Genomic DNA, 19,672 nt, shown 5'->3' with positions numbered 1-19,672 from the left:
CAACAATTATTGAAAAATATAATGTCTTTGTGTGTGTGTGTGTGTGCAACTCACATTCAAGAACACCGCCCCCTGGAACTGTTCACCCTCCCATGTCCAGCCATTATTCCATTTTGGCACAACATCATTACGTGTGGCCGGCGGCAGTGTTTCGTCCAGCTCAAACGACACTGTGGAATGTTTCAACTTTTGACGCTTTCGATTGCCAAATTTGGAACGTGAACGATTTCGCTTGACCCCATGATGGTGACACACCACCCGGGGCATTGGAGGTAATGTGGGCTGTATAAAAAGTTGTTGTTGCTGCTGCTGCTGCGGCGTTGGTGTGGTTGATGTTGTACTGCTATTTCCATTGGAATGTTCTGTCACAGATGTATGTTCTGTTGTGGATGGAAGATCAGCATCAGCTCCAGCATCTGGTAGTTCGGGGGTGTTTTGAGCGTTTAATGTGACAACAGATGAAACATTGTGCTGTTCCCCATCCAGCTCTATTACCATCTCCTTTGTCCCATCTACAGCCTGTTCCGCCGTTTCGTCGGATTTGGTATCTTCAGGAGGTTCCCCATTCAAAATTTGAGCTTCTTTAGGAATTTCATTGTTGTTCGTTTCCATTGCTGCACTGGATATCGGTTCGGCTACGCAGTCCATGGAGTTATTCTCCATCGAGTGTCGTTCCTTGGATTTTGATTTTTTAGAAGACTTTTGTTCCACCTTTGATTTTTTCGATTTTCCCTCCTTGGCGCTCTTGGTTGTCTGTTTGGGTTCCGCGGATTTGCACCTATTCTGGTCGAGATATTCAATGCTGGGATCACTAGCCGTCATGTGCGTTGTATTCGCCAAAGCTGCTGACTTTGAGGTAGTTGCTGTTAGTGATGGAACTGCATCGAAAACCGTTCGAACATTTAATGGTTCAGAGTTGATGGCATTTTGAACTTTGAGAGGTTTCTTTGTTTCCGATTTGGAACGTTTTTCCGAAGTGGTTTTTGATTTCTTGTGGATTTTATGGGCCAAAGGACTGCGGCCAGCTTTTGATTCGTTTGCCATATGGGAGGACTTGTGTGGACTGGGAGAGCATGTTGTTGTTGTTGTTGTTGTTGTGACCAGTGACGATGATGTACGGCATTCGGGTTCTGAGAAATATCCTCGGGCAACTGCATCAATAGTTTCCATTAAATGCAAGGGTATGGCTGGTTTCTTGGCCGGTTTACCTCGTTTCGGTGAGGGTTTTGGGGTTATCTGAGGCGATGACTTGGCCTCATTGTTGTTGGCCAATAATTGTGGCTGTGGCTTCTGGATTTCCAACATTTCCACTTCATCCTCAACCAAGTTAACCACCTCATCCTCTTCGGCTTCTTCTTTTTTAATAGCCTGCTCCTCTCTATCAGGTTCCTCTTCACCCTTAATGTCGGGTTGATTGCTTGCCTCTTTGGCTTCCTTGCGGCGTTTTTGCCGCAGCTCAGCTCTCCTTTGCTCCTTCGTCTCACGCCGTCGTTTCTCCATGGCTGCAAGCTTTTTCTTTCGATTCCTTAGACTTTCCTTCTGCTGATCGGTCAACATTAATTCTCGTCTTCGTATGCCATTGTTGAGGGCAGCACTACCTTTGGGCGATTTTGAGCAGTGGATGCGACCAAATCGTGATTTCTTTTCAAATTTACGACTCAGACAGAGATACGTTTTGGGTTCGGCTTGTTTAATTAGGCTCTTATAGCTGTTGGGGGGTGATTTTTTGCATTGGTTTTTGTTAATTTCCAAAATTCCTCTACGCTTCCCCGAACATTTGGGCGCCACAGGACTGTGACACAAATCGAGCACCTCATCATCTGATGTTGTGGAGAGGTCTATGTCACAGTTCACGGCTGGCAGGGGTGATCGAGCTGTGGCGGGTAAGCAGTGTCTGGAGGACAATAGACGCATTCTACCTTGAGATTTGCTAGCACCCTCGCCCATGCTGCAATTGGGCGCCACTTTTCTCTCTTCGTGTGGCGTAATAATTTCACAATCTAGCTCCACCTTTACCTTGCTTTCATGTAAAATTTCGCAGAGTGTAATCGGCTCGGCTTTTATGACTTTAAGCTCTTCTTTCTCTTGAATGATATGTTTTTGAGAGGCTGATTGTTGGCTGAGCGCCTGTTGTGGAGCGGCTGCAACATGCTGTTGCTGTTGCAGCAACATTGTATCGATCAGCTGCTCATCTTCCAGTTTGATTTTCTCGGATTTGATTTCGGCCTTAAGCAAAAGTGGGGCATGGACTTCATCGATTTCCTGTTTGGTCATGACATTATGCACCAGGTAGTGTGCTGGAGATGGAGATGCAGCTATTTTACCCAGGCCATTGTGCTCAGGTGTTGTGACTTTTTGGGTAACGGAAGTTTTTGGCAGGGGTGTTGTGGTGGCTTGGGATGAAGTGTTGCTGCTATGTAGTGGTGATGCAGGCTGGGATCCATTGCGACTCTGGATGCCAACAGGCGGTGGTGGCTGCTGTACTCCAGGCGGATTTGTAGAACTTACTTGATTGGCTGCATACACCATATTCCTGGCCATTGATTTGCCAATGCGAGCCTTCCTTCCCACCGTGTTCATATGTGGAGAATTTGTGGCTCCCACAATGGGAACGCTGGCATTTACCCCATTCGCTAGGGGTGGGGTACTGGTGGTTAAATCATAGGCCTCTATGGGTTGGACCTGGGCAGCTATGCCACGTAAATGAGAGGTGACCTCCATCTCGGCACTGTTCGCCGTTTTATCTATGACTTGATCCTGGTCCTGAATATCGGCCATATGATCGGTGTCGATCGTATCCCTTAGTTTGTCTTCATTTGTACTATAACAGTCGGGCGGTGTTAGGGGTGTAACGACATTCTCTTCGTACTGGCTCTTGTTGTCGGTGTCGTCGACAGCCAATTCGGTTTTTACCGCTATCGTTAGTAGGGGGATTTTATTCGGGTTTGTCGGTATTGGTTCCATTGGGTTGGGAATATTTTTAACTGGGCCTCTATTGGTATTGACGGCATTATTGTTGTTGGCATTCGGTGTATTGTTGTTAAGACGATTACTGTTGTTGTTGTTGTTGTTCGTCATAGTCGAATCGTTCGTTTGCGACTTGTTGTTGTGCTGTTGTTGCTGCTGCTGCTGCTGCAAACTCAATACATTCAAGGTGTTGCTGTTGTTGTTGTTGCTGCTGCAATGATTGTTGCTCATGGATGCCACCGTGGAGGTTGAGTTGTTGTTGCTGCCGCTGTGATGATTGTATGATGTATTGTTGTTGCTGCTGCTGCCGTTGAGAGAGTGATTGACATTGTTGTTGCTGTTGTAATTGCTGCTGCTGCTGTTGTTGACGATGTTGCTGTTGTTGTTGCTGCTGCTGCTGTTGCTACCAATATGAGGCCCAGTATGGACGTTTTTTGGACACGATTGTTGCATTGGACACGGACATTGTGGTGGATATTCTGGAAATGTAAAAAAAATGAGAGGAATGAAATTTGGCGAAATGTGTAGGGGGAAACTTAAAATGTCCGAAAGTTTTTGACATTTTGACAATGTGTTTTCCCGGGGAGGAATAAATTGGAAACAGCTGTGAAATGTTATATTCGTTTATAAGGAATCACTGATGGTGTGACGTGGTCAAATAGGATTTTTTACGAAGTAGTATGAATAGTACAAAAAGTGCAAAATGGTACTGCAGTGTAAATTAACCTATTCTGAAATTATGTATTAAGGTCTCTTGGGGTAAAACTTTAATAACGGCACGAAAAGTACCAAATTGTACTAAATACGTACGTCTTAATGGAGAGGTAGTTTGAATTTTGACAAGAAAATCAAGCCGTCTCAGGACATTTGGAGTCGATCTAGCGATGTCCGTCCGTCTGTCCGACTGATGCTCTCGAAGGGATTATCCGATTTGATCCAAACTTGGTACATCGAAATATTATTACCAAACATAGATCTAGGTCGGAGATGGGCAATATCGGTCCACTCCTTCCGGTACCTCCCCCACAAAATGTCAACATTTTGAAGGAAAAACAATTTACAGCGCCGAAAGAGAAAAGATAACCCGATTTTACTCCAACTTTGCAAATCCTAATATTTTTATGAGTGCTAGGTCAGGTGCGAAAATGGATAATATATGGTCACTCCATCAAGTACCTTCCCACAAAGGGGCCAAAATTTTTAATATCCATAAAGCTCATAGAACACGAAATTAACATCAGATTCCATTCAGACCTGACACAGCTCAATATTTCCATCCACACAAGATATGTTATAAAGATGGTAGAGATCGGACTATTTCTTCTAGTACCTCCCCCACAAAGGGTCAAAATTTTGAATAACCTAAACAATTTTAAAATCCGAAATAAGCATCCGGTTCTCTTTAAATCACACACATCACAATATTTTTATTAACCCAAGGTCTGGTGTTAAAATGGGATCACCATTGGGATCAAATTTTTGAGTATCCAAGAAGCTTATTAAACGCGACAAATAACGTCCGATTCCATTCAGACATGGTATATCTCAATATTTCCATGAACACAAGATCTGTTATGAAGATGGTAGATATCCGACCATTTCTTCTGGTACCTCCCCCACATAGGGTTCAAGATTTTGAAAAAACGTTCAAAGTAAGCGAAATAAGCTTCCAACTCTCTTTAAATTTCTATTGTGAGGATGATGACTTTCTGGCACCTCATCCCTTCTGGTACCTCATCCACAAATGGTCACAATTTCCAATACCTATAGCTGTCATAACTTGCGAAACAAGTCGGCGATTCTTTACAACTTGCTATATCTAAATATATATCTTAACCAGAAATCTGATATGAATATGCAATTTATCGGAATATATGATTTCGAATAAAATTGGATATAAAAGTTCAATTTCCTTCAAATTTTGCACATAACATTTTTTTATCTCTATTAGATGAAGTATGAGGATAGAATATTTCGGTCCGCTATATCTTTTACCTCTCGCATTTTTCCACATTATTCAAGAATAGGCACATACCTCATATAATGTATAGAAAGTAGTCGATATAGTCCAAAAGATACGAATTGGTCAATATTGGCCAACTGCTTTAATATTGGCCAACTGTCACATAAAGAGTCAACTCAAGGCTGGGGTTATACATCTGTTGGCAAAAACTACTGATCCTATTTTACTTGTTATTTTAGATGAACTTTTTGAGTTGGGATCTTGAAAATTGGTATTAAAATCATTTTTGGAAAGTAGAGTTCAGTTGAGGAGTTCGATTGGAAATTCGGAATAACTGCTAAATGGTAGTGGAAATTCGGAATAACTGCTTTGGTAGCAATTGCATGGTAAAATTCACGGTACAATAAGGAGGTAGAACAGCTTCGTAAAACTACAGAAGTGCAGCCCTGAGGCTATGACCGCTTCCCGTCAAATTTCCTTTGAACAAGTTGTTTTCATTTATTCAATAATTTTCCTCAATTTTGAAATCAGTTAAACAGCGGGAAAAATTAATTAAATGCCTGGATTTTTTTTTCAAAAATATGATCTAAACGAGTCTATCGAATAGCTTTAGTGCGTGTCTCGTTATTCTGTTTTTATTTTTCAAAACAATAAACACATACACTTAGAAAAAAATTGTAATCAGCTGGTAGCTCTACCTTACCTTTTTATTTTACCATGTTATCAAGTATAGAATTAGAATAAAAATGTACTTTAAATGTACAAAGTGTATAAATGTTGCTAGATTTGTTTCTGTCAGATAAACGAATAGCCTGTGAATTCTAGAGTAAGGTATGAACTTCATTTTAGGCATGTAGGGCTAAGTTTGTACTAAAGTACGAATGGTTTTTGATTTGGTACCACTGAGATTTCGAAATTTTGGTATTACAATCTCTATTTGCGTATTGGGTTTCGACGTGGTAGGGTTTTTGTTATACCGGTGTTGTTCTACATTCGACTAAGTTGGATAACATTGGCATGGGGCGTAAAAAAAGAGCTGTTTTTTTTACAATTGTATTAGGATCACTGTGGGGGTCTAGAGTTTTGTTTCTAAAAATGTACGGAAAAGATAAAACTTTGAATTTTTATATTCACTGTATTTTTGGCAAGACCGATCGATATTTGTATTATAAGCTTGCGAAAAGTCCCAAGTGGTACTAAATTTGAAAGAAATTGTGTTAGGGTAATAAATGGAGCCCTTATATCGAGTTTGGTTTAAAGTCTCTCAAACAAACCGTTTTACAAAAAAAAAAAAAAGACTTTCAATGGACTGGTCCTTTATCCAGTGTCTTAAGAGGGATTTTCTTTTGGTAGAAGTCCAATAATATTTGAAAACTTAGCACTCATGATAATTTAATCCAAACTATAGTAAGATAATGAACCTTTCTCTGTGTATCTGTGTATTGCTCTAGACTTATAGAGCGTTCTAAATCATTTTTTGTTATAATTTTCTGAGCCAAAATTTCATTTTCTAGTAGTTTCCCAAAAATACGATCGTTTCTTATTTTCATTTTTGAACAATGGCCCTACTGGCGTATGAATAACGATAACACTCATACGCCCGCACAAACACACATAAATTCATTAAGAAAATGTCATCCTCTCTCTCTCTAAAAACCATTCACTTCGTTCTAAATCATTCCAACAAACGTAATATCTAAAAAACCATCTACCTTTGAGTGACTCTTGCCCAGTGCTTGAGTCGAATTTTCTCTTGGCGAAACCTTATCCCTGTTATAATTCCTCCCGAATTTAATTAATTTATAGAAGCCTTCTCTAAGATTCTGCATTAGGTTCTGAGCTCAATATTGATTTTAAATTGTTGTCTTAAGACTGTTTTTGTTATTAGTTCCAGACATATCTGTTTTAGTAGTTTCCCAAAAATACGATCGTTTTTTTCCAAACAATGACCTTCCTGGCGTATGTATAACGACAACAATTATACGCCCTTTGCTATCCATAATTTAATTAATAAATTCTCATCCTCTCTCTCTCATTCCCTCTAATTCATCATTTACCACTCATTTCAACTATCATCATCATTCCCAATCATCACTCATCAACATCTGAACTTAATATAAGAACCATACTTTTCCTTACCCATATACGGAGCCTGAATACTGCGTGTATAACATTGACCGGCTGCACTGCTGCCAGTACCATAGCCCGCATAATAGCCCTGTGGTCCGGCATAATGTTCCAAATGTTGACTGTGACCGGCCGGCGGACCTGCTGGCACCAATTGTGTGCCACCCGGTGGCGGTGGTGGTGGCGGTTGACCTGCCTGACTTGGCGGCGGTGGTGGTCCTGCCACCTGGCCGCCAGTCGAACCAGCTGAGTTAGGTGGTGGCGGCGGCGGTCCTTGTTCATATAGATCGCTGGGTGGTGGCGGATGACCCGGCTGATAGTAGGGGTAACGGCGATAGGCCGAATGATGTGGCGGTGGTGGTGGGGCACTTTGATAAACTTTGGTTGTTGGAAAATACGGTTGATAGGCAGGTGGTGAATAACACATTGGTTCACCGGGATACGGTGAATAATAGCTTGCAGGATATGCGGGGGCATAATGCATTTGGGCATGCATTGATCGGGGATATGGTGGGCTTTGATGTGCTGCTGCGGCCGCAGCCGCCGCTGCTGCTGCATGAGCGGCTGCCTGTTGGTGTAGCTGATGTTGTTGCTGCTGCTGTTGTTGATTGTGATGGGCAGCGGCTGCCGCTGCGGCGGCACTGCTATTACCACTTTGTGGTGGATAACGATAGGGTGCCAAATCGCCGCCGGTTAGTAGGAGTTCGGAATCGCCACCCTCGGCGGGCGATGCATTTGGTTGGCCGGGCGCCGGAAGATGTTCGCCGCCATCGACGACCGTCGCCGATTGTGTTTGGGATTTGACTTTTGTGTTGGTCGTCGCTAACAATGGCACATTTGGTGGTAACGATGATGGAGGCGGTGGTGGTCCAGCTGTAACTGGCTGTATAACATGTGGTGAGATCAATGGACCCGCTGGTTGGTAGTAACCTGAAAAAAAAACACGAAAAATGAATTAATTTTTATTTACTTTTGCAGGTAAAAAAATTGAGATCGTTACACAAATAAAATTCGAAAAATACAATAATTAGACTATTAGGCAGAATCCCAATTCTTCTCCCAATAGCACGGAAAAGAAGAGTGATATTCAGTCGACACCGAACGCAATATGTGAGATCTATGTTAAAAATATATGCTCTGTTCCAGAATCTGCAAGAATCTACTAGTTTTGTATTTTTTTCGATATCATAAAGGATAAATAACGTTATCGTAGTCGATACCTAACCGATTGTCGATAGCTTATCAATAGCTCATTGGTAGCTTACCGCCAGGTTATTAATCAAGTCGATAGCTTATCGGCAGCTCATTAATCTATATATATAAAATAAAGTTGTGTTAGTTACTACGCTTATAACTTAAGAACCGCTGAACTGATTTTAATGATTCATACAAATTCGGAATTGTCTCCTATCCGAAAAGGATAATATCCAAAAAAAAATTGCGTAAAAATGTGATATATTAACATTTCCATTTTGACTTTTGAAATGTACAATAGTAATGTTTTATTTTGCATGATTTTTTTCCATTTTGACTTATAGTACGTTTACATATAAATGGGTTAACCCACAGTATTTGGATTAAAATTGTCATATCCATTACTTATACTTCAAATAAATCCTCTTGAAGTAGGTTAAACCTGCAAAAAGTTCTAACGTAAACATGACATTACTTTTTTTCTAATGTACATTTGTAGTGTTTTTTATATTTTATTTTTGAATTCGAATATTAATACCAATTTATTTAATTGACTTGATTTCTTGAGAACTGAAATTGAAAAAAATGAAATAAGTGCGAAATACGATATTAACTGACATCTACCATTCAACTCCAGGGCCTACATCGTACTTCAGCTGGAAGATGCGCACACATTTAAACAAACAAAAATGACCGAAAAAGCCTAATGGGGCTCATTTCAAAGCGTGGACCTACTTCTTTCATGTGACAATAATCCGTTCAATGAGAGCTCAAAATGCAAAATTGTTTGGGAGTACAATCAGTAAAATACCAAATATAAAGGGTGCAAAATAGTAGAGCGAATGGGACTTTTAGTAAGAAAAGGATTTCTATCCTTCCAGAAATTCTTCCCGAACATTCAAGATACCTTAAATTGCAGGCCATGATATCGATCATATATAGCCATCGTATGATTTAAGCTATTTTTGGGGTCTTTGCACTTTCTTCTATTTTTGGCCCTTATTTGGCATCTTTGTTTGTAAGGGGGTAGAGAATCTCTTCGCATAACATTTTCGGAGTAGGGCCCATATTGGTCTTGACCACATTCATCAATTGATTAGACTAAAAAATTTATGCTACCCTGGGGTAAGGAACCATCATACAGATAATTGCCACATAGGAATTTATTTAAGTAATGTCCCCACATTGGAGTATCTCCAAGTCCACTTTCACATCTAATGTGTGGTCAGAAAAGAAAATTTTGTATTCGATTGAATTTGTAACCCCCAAAACAATATTGGTTGGGAACGTAGATTTGGGATGTACATCTATATGAAATAAATTGTGAAAACATGAACAAATTACAAATATAAGAAAGTATCACGGGACCGAATATTTGTTGAATCGTCATTGAATTATACTATGATGAAAAATATGGACTTTATGGGGTCTCCAATTTACAATTTAAATGACAAATAAAATTAGTTCCCATCTTACGGTAATGGGTGTAAAATAGTAATTATATTTGACTATTCTGAAATCAGTCTGCCTTCAATTATGAGGTGGATAAAGCTATTTTTACTTATTTAAATCACGTGATTTTTTTTTCAGGTTGACATGCTATGTTGTTCTGCTATATTTTTGACTTGGCCTCTATTTGTCATCTTGGATTCTAAGGGGTGATGAAAGTTTTTAATGTAGGTCGATGTTTCGCAGTAGTGCCCATATAAAGGTACTTCCTGATTTTACCATATTTCAAAGGATTTGACTAAAAATGTGTATTTGGGGGGTGAAAATCTTACACAAAAATTTCAACATATCTACAAATTTTAGAAGTTTCTCCATGTAATAGCACTCCCTCAAGTCCACCTTTTGGCGGACACTCAGATCGACATGGTTAGGGGGACTTATGTGGGCTCAAATGTACAATCTGAGGTGCTAATGGGTTTAAAAAAGTAATTAACTTTGGCTATCCTTAAATCATTCAGTCCTCAATTATGAGGTGTACAATATACAGTAAATTCCAAATTACTGCTCATTTGACTAAAAATTAATCGACCAGTATGTGAACACTTATAACAGTCATATCTGTGAATAATTATGCTTTGACAAATATGCATAATAGACAAAAACTACGGGCCGGCAACGCGGACCGGGCCAGCTAGTAGCTCATAAATGTCAAGTCGGTAGTTCATCCATTCTTCCAGTTCTGGAACAGAGCAATGGCCTGTCGATAGCTAATCGACTGCTTTTCGATAGTTCACCAATAGCCCATCGATGATTCGTAGATAGCTCGTTAAGATTTTATCAATAGTTAATCGTTTCTTTGTCGAAAACAAATCGATTACTTGCTAATAGCCCATAGATACCTCACCGATAATTTGTCGATACCTAACCGATTATCGATAGCTTATCAATAGCTCATTGGTAGTTTACCGTCAGGTTGTTAATCAAGTCGATAGCTTATCGGCAGCTCGTTAATAGCTCATAAATGTCAAGGCGGTAGTTCATCCATTCTTGCAGTTCTGGAACAGAGCATCGACCATCTAGATAGCTATTCGATTGCGTTTTCGATAGTTCTCCAATAGCCCATCTATGACTCGTCAATAGCTTAAAAATAATTCATTGAGATCTCATCAATTGTTAATTGTTTGCTTATCGATATTTTGTCGAAAACTAATCGATTACTTTTGATAGCTCATAAATATCTTACCGATAATGTCAAACCGATTATAGCTCATTGGTAGCTTACCGCCAGGTCGTTAATCGATACCAAGTTGATAGCTTATCGGCAGCTCGTTAATAGTTCATAAATATCTAGTCCGTAGTTCATCCATAGCTCATCGATAATTTATTGCTAACTTGTCGATATTTGAAGTATAGCCTATTGAGAGCTCATGGATAGTTAATGGTTAGCCTGTATAGTCAATAGAAGGTTAGCCTTATCAAAAGCTTGATGGCTCGTTGAAGCTCAATCGCAAATAGCTCAATTATAATTAAGTCGATACCTAACCGGTAGTTCGTCGATAGGTTACCGACAGGTTGTTAATCGATGCCTAGTTGACAGCTTACTGACAGATCGTTAAAAATTTAGTCGGTAGCTCGTCGTTAGTTCATCCATAGCATGTCGGTAGGAAATCGATAAAACATTGCTAACACATAGATAATCCAGCGAGAGCATGTAGATAGCTCATTCATAGCTCGTCGATACAATGTAGCCGTCGATAACCCATTCTTAATCGATTGCCAGTTCATCGATTGCACGTCGATAGCTCATCCATGGTTTGTCGACACTATGTCGTACAAGTCGACAGCACTCCAGTATCCTATTTTTATACCCTCCATCATACATAGTATGGAGGGTATATTAAGTTCGTCATTCCGAGATCGTATAGCCCCCATATAACGGTACCCCACGATATTCGGTATTTTGATGATTGTAGTCAAACTTTGTCAATGAAATTATCTGAAAATCCACAAAAGGAGTTCCTACTGAGTACTTTACCCACTGGGACATTATTCGCCGGATTTGTTCCAAATTTCGTATTTAGAATACGTAATGGATACTACAGCTTATGACAAAAAACTGCGTATGCAGGCTCACGTCTCCGTATAGCCTCCATATAACGGTACCTCCCAATATTTGGTATTTTGATGATTTTAGCGACATTATTCACCGGAGTTGTTTCAAATTTCGTATTTGGAGATCGCAATGGGAACTACAGTTTGTGACAGAAAATTTTCTATACAGGTCCAGGTCTTCGTATAGGCCCTATATATGAGTACCTCCCTATATTCGGTATTTTGATGATTTTAGATACAATATTCTCCGAAATTGTTTGAGATGTCGTGTTTGAAGTTCCTAATAGGTACTACAGCCTGTGACAGAAAATTGTCTATGAAGGTCCAGGTCTTCGTATAGCTCCGATATAACGGCACCTCTCTATATTCGGTATTTTGATGATTTTAGGTAGTTTACTCACCGGATATATTTTTTCAAATTTCGTATTTGAATATTGTAATGGCTTATGACAAAAATTGCCTATGCAGGTCCACGTCTTCGTATAGATCCCAATTTGACGGCTTAATTCGTTATTTTTCAGATTTTATCAGAATTTTTAACGGATTTTGTTGTTTTTTTTTTTTTGAAAATTTCTAAATTCTTTCCGAATATTGGAGGGGATTCAAATTCGGCCCGGCCGAATTTACAGCTTTTTTACTTGTCATATTCTATATACATAACCTATAGAGGTTTTTCGGGGTGAAGTTTCTTGGAAATTGTCGATCTATAAACCCCTGTAGTAGATGTTCATCTATCTCTAGAAGACTTGTAATAAATATTTTATCTAAGAAATCCTGTAGAAAGCCTTCGATCTTTAGACGGGGAATATAAATTCAAAAAAGTAGTTGTAAAAAAGGAACAAACTCCGAAAGTGTTAAGGTGTTAAGGTCAGAATGCAAAGTGTTAAGATGAGAATAAATAAAACAGCTTTTTTTTGACTGGCACAAGGAGTTTTAGGTTGACTTAGTTCGATTTTGGACCCTAATTTACACTTGTTTACTCTACGCTACTTTGTTCTTTTCCAAAGAAGCCAGCCGATGACTTAAGCCAGCCAAAAAAGCCTGTTGTGTACTCTCACCTTTAGAGATTAAAACCTGGTAGAATTTTGGATTTACTGTTAATTTTAAAATAAATTTTGAGACCAACAAATCTAAAAAAAAATAAAATCTCCAAAAATAGCAACGGCTAAAACATAAGCAAACTACAGCAGCAACAGCATCCATATTGGCTTTAAATCTTCGCTTGACATTATCGGTAGTCATAAGTAGCCAATGCATAATCAATGTTTTTGCAGATTGTTGTTGTTGTTTTTTTTTTTTCATTTTTACTTCTTTTTTTTACCAATCTCTGGCTATGTATCCACGTACATAGGAAATGTGAAGGAAAAACACAACCGAACAATCCAATACAACGTACTCCTTGCTGGGGGCCTTAACAATCAGCATTGAAGTAAAACATTACCCCCTACCTATGATTAGGCAGGCTTATGGTCTGTAAACTATATGACAGGCATCGTCACAATATCGCTTTGGGCCATAAGCAGCTAGCTGGTCAAATATAATCTTGGTCATATTCATGGTAATCATCATGACTGGTCATGGCTGTAAGATACGTTGTTGTTGATGTTGTTGGAATTTGTTTGTAAGCCTTGTAATTGCCAAATGACTTTAAGACCTTTTCATTGCTAACAGAACTGACAGTCGTTCGACTATCCGAAAAAAGAAATTACATGCAATTAGTTGTTGTTATTTTTGTTGTTGTCGGTATTTGTGGTGTTATAAGAGCTTTTGTCTTGTAAATTGAGCGCATATTATTGCCGATAACAAGGAAAACGCTTTCACTTTATTATTTACCAATGTAATCATTAAATCGAATCATAAATCAATTTTATTAATAAAGCTATTAAATCGAGAAAAAAAACTTTCACTGCTATGGTAATGGAATTTATTATTTTGTAGATTAGGTTATTGATTTATCGGGAAATATGCGGAGAAAAAGTAATCCCCTTTATTGAAAGTTTATCAATAGTTCGTCGATACTTAATCGATAGCTCTCCGAAATCTCATCGATTAAGGTTCATCGATAACTCGCCGCTAGTTGGTCAATAGATAGTGGATAACCGATAGTTTGTCGATAGCTCATTGCTAGTTAATCGAAAGCTCGTTGATAGTTCATTGACGCTTTCTCGATAGATCTTCGATATCACATCGATAAATAGTCGATAGCATGGAAACACTTTCACTTTATTATTTAGATACGTAGCTATTAAGTCGAATCATAAATAAATTTTGAGTTTTGCCTTGTTAAGGCGAAGATCATATGTTTTATGATTTAAGTGTTTGTTTTCTCTTTCGAGACGAGCTTAATGATCTGAAATTTGCAGTGAAAAGGAAAGCCAGATAGACACTATCACACACTCACCACTATGCGACGCGTTTCGCCGTTGGTTAAGCGGCTCATCAGGCATATTTGGTGTGGATGATGGCTTACAAGGGCCGTTCTCTGGAAAGTAGTATATATTTCGAACTTATTGCAAATTAGCATATGCGAATTATACACTAGAAACTCTCCAGGTTCGACTCAAGTTCTATTGGCAGATCTTTTTCACAGCAACGTTTTGTTTTTGTAGTGATGGATTTTTTGTCCACAACAACTACATTGCTTCCAATGCATACACTTGTTTTAGTGCTGCTTTAGGAAGACGGGTTAATGGCTCAGAACGTAGAGACGGCAACTCAGAATTTCAGCCGAGCCTGGCTGTGGGATTTGAACCGCGGACCTCTGTGTGCAGCCAACTAGAAGTTGCCGTCTCTACGTTCTGAGCCATTAACCCGTCTTCCTAAAGCAGCACTAAAACAAGTGTATGCATTGGAAGCAATGTAGTTGTTGTGGACAAAAAATCCATCACTACAAAAACAAAACGTTGCTGTGAAAAAGATCTGCCAATAGAACTTGAGTCGAACCTGGAGAGTTTCTAGTGTATAATTCGCATATGCTAATTTGCAATAAGTTCGAAATATATACTACTTTCCAGAGAACGGCCCTTGTAAGCCATCATCCACATCAAATATGCCTGATGAGCCGCTTAACCAACGGCGAAACGCGTCGCATAGTGGTGAGTGTGTGATAGTGTCTATCTGGCTTTCCTTTTCACTGCAAATTTCAGATCATTAAGCTCGTCTCGAAAGAGAAAACAAACACTTAAATAAATAAATTTTATTAATAAAGCCTTTTTTCACTTTAACTGGAATTTAAATTATTATTTTTGTAGATTAAGTTATTAGTTTATCAAGAGATGGAAAAATGGATGTTTGCGCGTAATCTCGTCTATAACTCAACGAGAGCTAAGAGGTAGTGCATCGATAGCTCGTCAATATTTGATAAACAACTCCCTGAAAATTAATCAATAACTCGTCGATAGTTAGTCAATAGATAGTTGATAATCGATAGTTCCGTCGATAGCTAGGTATGGAATATAAATTCATCGATTTGCAGTTTAAGTTAATAGTTTTTTCCGCGAAATCAAAGCTATCGATAGGTAGTTAATAACTTGAAGATGTTTCATCGATATATCAGAGATAGCACATCGATAGCATGTCCATTGTACAACAAATGGCACGTCGAAAGTAAATCGATAATACGGCGAAAGCTTACCGATAGCTAGATGCTAAGTAATATATAGCTTTTCTATAGCGCATTAATTAAGGCCCGATTACACATGATGTACGAGCCATATACAAAGTATTTTTTCATATTATAAATTTTACATTAATATAGCATAATTTAAGGAGCTCTCAACAATTTTTAAATTTAAAAGTAATGCTATTAAAAGTAAATACTATAAATAAACTCGTATTAAATTTATTATATACTTTTAGTATTTTAAATTAACTTATTTATTTTTAATTAATTTAATTATAGTTAAAAGTTTCTAGAGAGAGCCTAAAAGTATGTTATAAAAATGAAAAAGAAAAATGTAGAAAATTTAGCTTTACATATGACTTTAGCATAATGAGTAATGTTGCCTGTACTAATTGCTAAATCGACGATGGCTCATAAATGTCTTCTCGATATTTCACCGAAAATTCTTTAATTACTAATCGATAGCTCGTCGATAGAATGTCGAGAGCTAATTCATAGCTAGTCTATAGTTCACTATCAATTCATCAATAGCTCATTAAAAGCTCCTCGATAGATCCACTATAGCTAGTTGTCAGTTCGCTGATGGCTGGTGACTAAGGCACAAATAGTTCATCGATTACTAATCGATAGATTTTCTATAGAAGATTAATAGCAGGTCGAGTTCTAATCCATGGCTGGTTGATCGTAGCTCAGCGATAACTTATAAATAGACCATCTAAAGCTCGTCGACAGCTCATCGATGGCTTGTTGATAGCGTGCTAAAATCTTGATAGCTCCTTAGCTCATAGACAGCCTATTGATAGCTAAACTAAACTATAAGTGGCCATTCGATTACTCATCTCTAACATATCGTTAGCTCAGGGATAGCACGTCTATAGCTTATAAATATTGCTTAAAAGCTCGACAAGAGGTCATGTATAGCTTGTCCATAGGAAATCTATAACTCGTCAAATCTCATCGATTGATCGATTATAGATAGTTTATGGTTCACCGAAAGTATGGCAAGAGCTAAGCCATAGTTCGACGTTAGTTTATTAATTACTCATCGATAGCTCATTGAGAGCTCGATAATGTCTCGTCGACAACATACCGATATAAAGTCGAAATATCTCGATAGTTCATCGATTATTTTCATGAATACAATTGGTTCTCAATAGACAATTTTAAGCTTTCTTTTGTGTTTCGATGGTACATCGATAACTCATTGATACGTCATAGCTCATCGAAGACAAATTAAAAACTCGTAAACAATTTATGGTTAGCTTAAAGAAAGCTCATCTATAAATCGTCGTTAGCTTGTGGATATATAGTTAATAGCTCATCGATAACACGACGAGAGCTAATCGGAATCTTGTACATAGCTCGTCGCATGATAACACGACGATAGCTCATCGTTGGCAATTTATCGATAGTCGGTCGATAGATCGTTTACAGTTTTCTGATATCTCGTCGATAGCAGGGCGATAGATAGTTAAAATCTTGTCGAAAACGCAACAACAGCTCACCGATAACTATTGAATAGCTTCAATTTAAAGAGAAGGCAGAAAGGGAGTTCTGTTTCTATGGAGGACCTATTGTATGTCTTCTTGTGGGTATAGAATACAGATGGTAGGTATTTTATCACAAAAAGACCGATAAAAATTCTTTTTTTAATAGAAGACACAAAGAAGGTCTTCTTTGTAAGAATGACAATAGAAAGGGGACTAATTGAAGGTCTTCTTTGTTTAGAAGAACAATTGAAGGTCTTTGTGAATGATCTTAAAAAGGCCAGTGGAAAACTGAAAAGCCTGTGGAAGGTCTGCTATCACTGAAAGACCTGTGGATGGACTCAGCCAAATGGCTACAGAGGGTATATATAATTCGATACGGCCAAAACGTGCTTCATCGAAATAACCGTTTTAGACCCTAGATCTCTTTGGACCAAATCCGTTTCAGGATATTTGGAGTCGATCTGCGATGTCCGTCCATCTGTCTGCCGAAGGGAGTATCCGATTTGGTCCAAAACATTGTATATTGTAATATTGTTACTAAACTTCGATCGAGTTAGGAGAAGGGCAATATCGGTCCACTCCATCAAGTACCTCCCTCCACGAAAGGACAAATTTTAAAAAAAAAAAAAAAGAATTATTATACTGCACAAAACGAGGAAGGATAATCCGATTTGGCTCCAACTTTGCAAATCCTAATATTTGCATCAGTGCTACGCCAGGTGCGAAAATGGACAATATCGGTCAACTCTATCAAGTACCTCCCCCACAAAGGGTCAACATTTTAAATAATTAAAACTCTTATAAAATTTGATGTAAGTGTTCGATTATCATCAAATTACACACATCACAATATTTTTATTAACCCAAGATCTGCTGTGAAGATGGAACATATCGGTCCACTCCTTCTGGTACCTCCCCCACGAAAGGTCAAAATATTGAATATTCATAAAGTTCATCAAACACTAAATTAACATCCGATTCCATTCAGACTTGACATATGTCAATATTTGTATCAACACTAGATCTGTTATAAGTAAAGATCGGACCATTCCTTTTGATACCTCCCCCACAAAGGATCAAAATTTTGAATAACCAAAACGATCATAAAATCCGAAAGAAGTATCCGGTTCTCTCCATATTTTACACATCGCAATATTTCTACTAAGACAAGATCTGATGTGAAGATGAGATATGTCGCCCAACTCCTTCTGGTACATCACCCATAAAGGGTCAAAGTTTTGAATATCCTTGAAGCTCATAAAACGTGAAATACACAGCCGATTCCATTCAGACTTGGTACATCTCAATATTTCCATCAACACAAGATATATTATAAAGATGATAAAGGTCGGTCCACTCCTTCTGGTACCTCCCCCATGAAGGGTCAAAATATTGAATATTCATAAAGCTCATCAAACACTAAATTAACATCCGATTCCATTCAGACTTGGCAAAATTTTGAATAACCAAAACGATCATAAAATCCGGAAAAAGTATCCGGCTCTCTCCATATTTTACACATTACAATATTTCTACTAACACAAGATCTGCTATGAAGATAAGATATATTGCCCAACTACTTCTGGTACCTCCCCCACAAAGGGTCAACATTTTGAATATCCATGAAGCTCATAAAACGTGAAATTTACAGCCGATTCCATTCAGACTTGGTACATCTCAATATTTCCATCAACACAAGATATGTTATAAAGATGATAAAGGTCGGACCATTTCTTCTGGTACCTCCCCCATATAACGTTCAAAGAAAGCTAACTAAGCATCAAACTCTCTTCTAATTTCACAAATACTAACATTTTCTATAGATAGTCCACAGGCTATCTATAGAAAACGTGTCGAAGAGCTAGGTGGCGCTGTGGGAAATATTCCATTTCTAAAAGACCTGTGGACGTATACTTGTTTTAGAATAACTGTTGAAGGTATCTTATGTATTGAACATTTTTGTAAAGTGTCTTAATTATGGAAGCCCTGTGAAAAATATTCTAACTAAAATTTCTCTTTGTAAGATATTTTATCCCAGGAGGACCTCTGGCGGGTTTTTCATTTTTTTTTCAGAAATTGTGTAAAGACTTCTTTTTGTAGAAGTTGTACTAAAAGTCTTCCATCTGTAAAATACCTGGGGTTGACCTTACTTTTGTTGAAAACCTATAGAAGTTCTATTATCTCTAGAAGACCTTTAGAAGGTATTGTATCTCTCTCTCTCTCTCTGATTAACCCCTATGCTAAGTCGTCTATCTCTACTAGGCCTGTCGGAAATTGTCCATTTCAACCTGAGTTTTTCTTTGAGTGTAACATAACTGCAACTGAAAAAATATATGTATGTTTATGTGCAAACATTTCCTCATTTGCACCGTTAAGGCTGGTTGGAAAAACTCTGGATGCAACTTTTCCTCTATGAGAGCAACTTCAACTGCAACTGCAACAACAGCAAAAGCAACAGTAATTGATGCTGGTTGCTTTGCCTGTCTGCCTGCCTGCTTGGTTCGTTGCTTGTCTGCGATAAAAGAGTTATGTAAAAATATTTTCAACTCTCCTGTTTTTGTTGTTGGTTTGCCAAACAACTTGGACAAACTGTTTGTACCGTTGTTTTTTTTTTGTTGTAAACGCTGGTGCTTTTTTATTTCAGTTTGGTATGAGTTCATTTGGCTGGAATATATGTTTCAACTTCAAATGTTTTCGTTTTGTTGCTGCATTGGTTTGGCCAACAACAATAACAACAACAAGATTGGT

The 19,672-nt window shown here is 38.2% G+C and overlaps 1 protein-coding gene across 2 annotated transcripts in view; it reads right to left on the bottom strand.

Annotated features, from left to right (window-relative positions):
• LOC101890542 (serine/arginine repetitive matrix protein 2) overlaps window positions 1-19,672 on the bottom strand; it is a 558,864-nt gene that overhangs the window by 4,820 nt on the left and 534,372 nt on the right. For both annotated transcript variants that reach the window (XM_059130660.1, XM_059130659.1), the window contains exons 5-6: window positions 7,070-7,987; window positions 55-3,446 (exon numbers count right to left, since the gene is read on the bottom strand). In XM_059130660.1, coding sequence (XP_058986643.1) covers window positions 55-3,446; window positions 7,070-7,987 — 4,310 coding nt within the window. The remainder of the gene's footprint in view (window positions 1-54; window positions 3,447-7,069; window positions 7,988-19,672) is intronic.

This window comes from Musca domestica, unplaced genomic scaffold, assembly GCF_030504385.1.
Source record: "Musca domestica strain aabys unplaced genomic scaffold, Musca_domestica.polishedcontigs.V.1.1 78, whole genome shotgun sequence".
Classification (NCBI taxonomy): domain Eukaryota; kingdom Metazoa; phylum Arthropoda; class Insecta; order Diptera; family Muscidae; genus Musca; species Musca domestica.
Note: the sequence above shows the minus strand (reverse complement) of the source record. Positions and strands in the feature narration are given on the sequence as shown.